Here is a 4,659-nt window from a genome sequence, read left to right as displayed (position 1 = left end):
AACTTCTGTGTTAAGACTGTTTTCCCGATGCCAGCCACTCCCTTTGTCATCACTGTTCTGATTGGTTCATCTCTTCCAGGTGAGGCTTTAAAGATGTCTTCTTGTCTGATGGTTGTTTCTGGTCTGTGTGGTTTCCTGGATACTGTTTCAATCTGTCTGACCTCATGTTGATCATTGACCTCTCCAGTCCCTCCCTCTGTGATGTAGAGCTCTGTGTAGATCTGGTTCAGAAGGGTTGGGTTTCCTGCTTTAGCGATCCCCTCAAACACACACCGGAACTTCTTCTTCAGGTGAGATTTGAGTTTACGTTGGCAAATTGTAGCATGACTTTCTAGATGAATAAAGAACAAATAAGATAAATAAATAAATTATAAAGTCAATATTTCAACATTTCATTCCCCTAAAGAATAAGTATATTAATATATTTTCCTCTCCCTCTTGTGACTGTTGGAGCCATTAAGAGCTTTAAGTTAAACAAGTAGATTCCTCAGATCTGTGTGAGCAGCATTTTAAGTTTGTGTTTATAATTGCCTGATGCTCACCTGTGTAGGTATTGATTGCTGGATAGGAGCCAGCTGTGTCTGCAGCGCAGACAACCTATAAGTAGGGTTCGGTGTTTGTTGGAGGGGAAGTTAGAGAATGGTGAGCAACAGTTTTCCGACATTTTAATTTGAGAAGAGTCAACCGGAACATATCATTTATTAAATCTCAGTTTCAGTTGCTGCTGCTTTTTGTTCTAAGTGTGTGTCAATTACTCCATCTAACCTCTGGAGGTTACTTTTTTTTTATTGGAATAACCATGATATAAGTCAGAAAACTTGCTAAAAGACTGTTGGTTTGGTTGGCAAAGTACGGACAAGCTGGATCACTGTGTGAAGGACAGGTTGCAGAGATAAGCTGTGTGCTGTGGAACAGAAGGACACGCTTACCAGTTTGATGAAAGAATGCATCAGTCGTGAGTAAACCAAAGAATGAATGGATCTTGTCTATGTACGACAGGATGTAAATAAACAAGAAAGCGCTGTATGAATAAAATAAACACATGACTTCGTGGGTAAAGTCTGCTCTTGTTGATGTCATGAATGGAAGTTAAGCATGGTATGAGAGATGTCTGTGCAAATAAACACACTGCAACTTGTGGGGGAATGCACAATGGGGCGAAACAGTGACCCAACCCAATATATATTTTTAAAAAATGTCAGAAACAAACTAAGAGTGATGCTGAAGCTGAGGATCTTTTGAAATCAACGCAGAGGAAAACTGCAAAGCATGCACAAGGAAACTTAATGAAATAAAAGCTTTGCTTCTGGAATGTGGAAATGTTGATCATGTCAATGAATGCATGGTCATATTCAAACAAGCTATTGAATAATTCATCAAGGTGCACCAATCTGTGCAAGAACTCCTCATCAGAGGAGGGAAAACAGAATGACCATGTGGATTGGTATGGGCCCAGGATAATGAATTTGAAATACTTTTTACTTTCCTGTTCATGTTCCTTGTGTTTTTCTGTTAGAAAATTATATCTTTCCACCTACTCCCTTGTGTTTGGTCTGCATTTGGGTCCAGCCTACCTTAAACTGTGACAGACACACTACAATCTCAATCCTTTATTTAGATCTGTGTAAGCAGCATTTAAAGTTTGTGTTAGTAATTGCCCGATGCTCACCTGTGTAGGTGTTGATTGCTGGATAGGAGCCCGCTGTGTCTGCGGCTCGGGCAGCACATAAGTAGGGTTTGGTGTTTGTAAGAGGGGAAGTTAGAGACGAGCGAGCAACAGTTTTCTGACCAGGCTCACGTTTTAATTTGAGAAAAGTCAACTGGAATATATAATTTGACTCTCAGTTTTAGTTGTTGAAAATAACATAAGTCCGTGTGTGCTTTTTGTTCTAGGTGTGTGTCGATTACTCCATCTAACCTGGTGGTTATTATTTTTATTGGATTAACCATAATAGTGATGTTAGTAAATGTGTTGTTTATCCATCAAGTTAAATCTTCAGAGAAATCCTCTTACTGCTCTGCAGACAGTCAGCCAGCTCCTCCTGCTTCATTCTCCTCAGGAAGTTGAGTGTGATCTTCAGAAATGCCTCTCTGTTGCTCCTCTGCTCTTCATCCTCACCATCCAAAACCTCTAAGCATTCTGGGTAATCTGGTCTCAGGACCCTCTGGACTCTTTGCAGCTCGTTCTTCACAAAAGTGGCAATGTTCTCCTCCAGCATCTGGAACAGATGATAAAATTAATATGTTTATAGGAGACATAGGTAGACGAGGAGGAGCACAGTGTGTGTGGGTGTGTGTGTGTGTGTGTGTGTGTGAGGCAGAGGGAGTGGTTCAGGTGGGAGTAGGTGTGTGTATAAAGGTGTGCACTTACCAGGTGATCAGATGTCAGAGAGTCAGGGCTGGGTAGTAGCCATAATTTTTGTTGACCGCTAACGCTAAACTCTACCCACTTATCCATTAATCTCCCTTTTGTACCTGTTCAATCTGCCAGTATCATTTTTTCATACATCCATCCTCGCTGCGCTGTGACAGCTCTGAACCTATTTTACGCAATAAATACGACAAAAGTCTCTCTGGATCTCAACGTATCTTTCATCATACCCTCCTGGCGCGTCACAAAACTATGAACCTGAGGACTCAACCTCATACTCTCAGCGGCTCATAGGATTATAGCCGCTACAAACTTTATTTAGAAAACATGTGATTCATGTGTGAGTCTGAAGGCCTCCTGGTCGAAACAGAGCAGCATGTTTCTGAGTGGTAGTTCAGCATTTAATCTGTGGTTGATGTAGTTAAATAGTAAAAGTGTGATTGTAGATGTACAGACCATAAATATGGAGTCCAGGTCTGGTTGATGCTGCTGGACAGACTGATCACTGTGGACCTCTGAGCTTTCCTGCTGAACTCTGTGGAGAAAACATCAACTTTAAGGAAAATGAATGAAATATAACACAACTTATTAAAGGTGACTGATGAGTTCAAATTCTTCCAGTGATGAAATGAGGGTGGCAGACTCGGTCATGAGTCAAAGGCAAGAAGGAAATGAGGATGTTTCACAAGAGGTGTGTGTTTCAGCAACAATCTGTGCTCATCTCAAAATCTAAATAGAGAACTACAAACATCCCGAAGCAGGTGCCACCCTGAGCTGGTAAAACAGGGTCAGAGGAAGGGATGAAGAGCTGGCTGTGGACACATAGAGGGGAGATGTAGAAGTTTTGCTGGCCAATGGATCTGCCTGACCACACTCAATCACGTAATGATGCCACCTACATTTAGCAAACCAAGTTGGTGTTAATGCATGGATAAAATTTTATTTCCCAAAACGTTTGGTCGGAAGGTTGAAGATGAGTGGCTGGCTGTGCTCTCTTTAGCTGGTGGTTTGCCAAAAAATCTACAATACATTTTTCCTCAACTGTGATTTTAACTTTCGATTAGCTATCAATGCTACAGCAGCAGGATGTAAACTTACGAATCCTATCATAAAATTGACATCCGTCTTGCACTGCCTCTGATTGGCTAATGATCGTTACCAGACCTGCTGAAAAAGCCTCCAGATGGTGATGGATAAGAAGATCTGATTTCTTGTATGGTAATACTAGGACACAAGTCAGGGTCTCATCAGTCTTAGGTGGGTCACCTTGTTAAAAGGTCCTAGAGGCCCAATGAGTGCACAGGCACTTTCACCAAAAACAATGTGCAACAGCCAGCAACCAGGATGTTCATGGATGATCTCACAGTGACCACAGCATCAGTCCTGGGCAGCAGAGCAATCATCCAGGGTTTGGAAAACCTTATTAGTTGGGAACAATTACAGCTTAAGTTAAAAGCCTGAATGTCCTCTGATGTCCCTCTGACTAATTTTTTTTTGTTGACAAGGTGTCACCAACAACTGCGGCTACCTAAGCAGGCAGCTTAGTCCTACAACATGACATGATTCCTCTTCTCAGGAGAGTCAGATAACAACAAAGTTTAGTTTTAAAGGTTGACCTTCCATCAGCAGGTTGTCCACCTTTTTAAAAACCTCATGGTTTATGTTTTTGCTATGCAAGGCAATAATGGCGTGACTTCAACACTCGGAGCCTGAGAACATGCTTTCTCCCACATTTCACTAAATGTAGAATTATATTGTTTGCTCTCAAGCACCGTCACAAGATCCCCAGCCATCCAGTAATTCTCATGTCGACGTTATTTGGCACACAGTTATCAGGGTTACTGCTCTGTTGTGAGGGAATGCATTGAGATGGTTGGACGCCTGGTTATGTCTTTTAAAATGGGGAAGCAAACCTGGAAGTTACATAATCAGCGGGGGGTCCCAGACAAACATATTTGGATTTAAAACGGATTTCCTGCACTTTGGCACCACCTAACCTCTCAGATTAAGTTAAGTAACAGCTCCCTGCACTAGTCTAGATTAGATTTGAGTGACCTGCATCATGGAGAATGTATTCTGAGAGAAGAGGTGTCATGGTTTGCTATGGCAGACACTTTTTGTTAGTTTTGTTTTGGACTTTTTGCACTTCCTGTTTTATTTTGTAATTGGTTTCCATGTGTGTCAGTGTTTTTGCTTCCTGTCTTGGTCCTGTGTCTGTGGTGATTGTCTGCCCCGCCCTAATGTGTTTCACCTGTGTTCAATCACCCTTGCCTCCCTTGTCTATATAG

At 41.8% G+C, this 4,659-nt stretch overlaps 1 protein-coding gene across 1 annotated transcript; it reads right to left on the bottom strand.

Annotated features, from left to right (window-relative positions):
- Positions 1 to 3: 3 nt before the first annotated feature.
- Positions 4 to 4,007, bottom strand: LOC147819669 (NACHT, LRR and PYD domains-containing protein 3-like; the record flags this gene model as incomplete). The annotated part of the gene is made up of 4 exons (XM_087171980.1): positions 3,988 to 4,007; positions 2,828 to 2,906; positions 2,015 to 2,219; positions 4 to 331 (listed from the first exon to the last, which is right to left on the bottom strand). Coding segments are annotated over exons 2-4 (536 nt in total), but the record flags the coding sequence as incomplete, so codon positions are not given.
- Positions 4,008 to 4,659: the final 652 nt, after the last annotated feature.

The sequence above is a fragment of the Seriola lalandi genome, unplaced genomic scaffold (genome assembly GCF_002814215.2).
Source record: "Seriola lalandi dorsalis isolate HSWRI2012SDOR001 ecotype SW California unplaced genomic scaffold, Sedor1 jcf7180002050805, whole genome shotgun sequence".
NCBI lineage: Eukaryota > Metazoa > Chordata > Actinopteri > Carangiformes > Carangidae > Seriola > Seriola lalandi.
The sequence above is the reverse complement of the archived record's forward strand: the minus strand, read 5'-3'. Positions and strand labels throughout refer to the sequence as shown.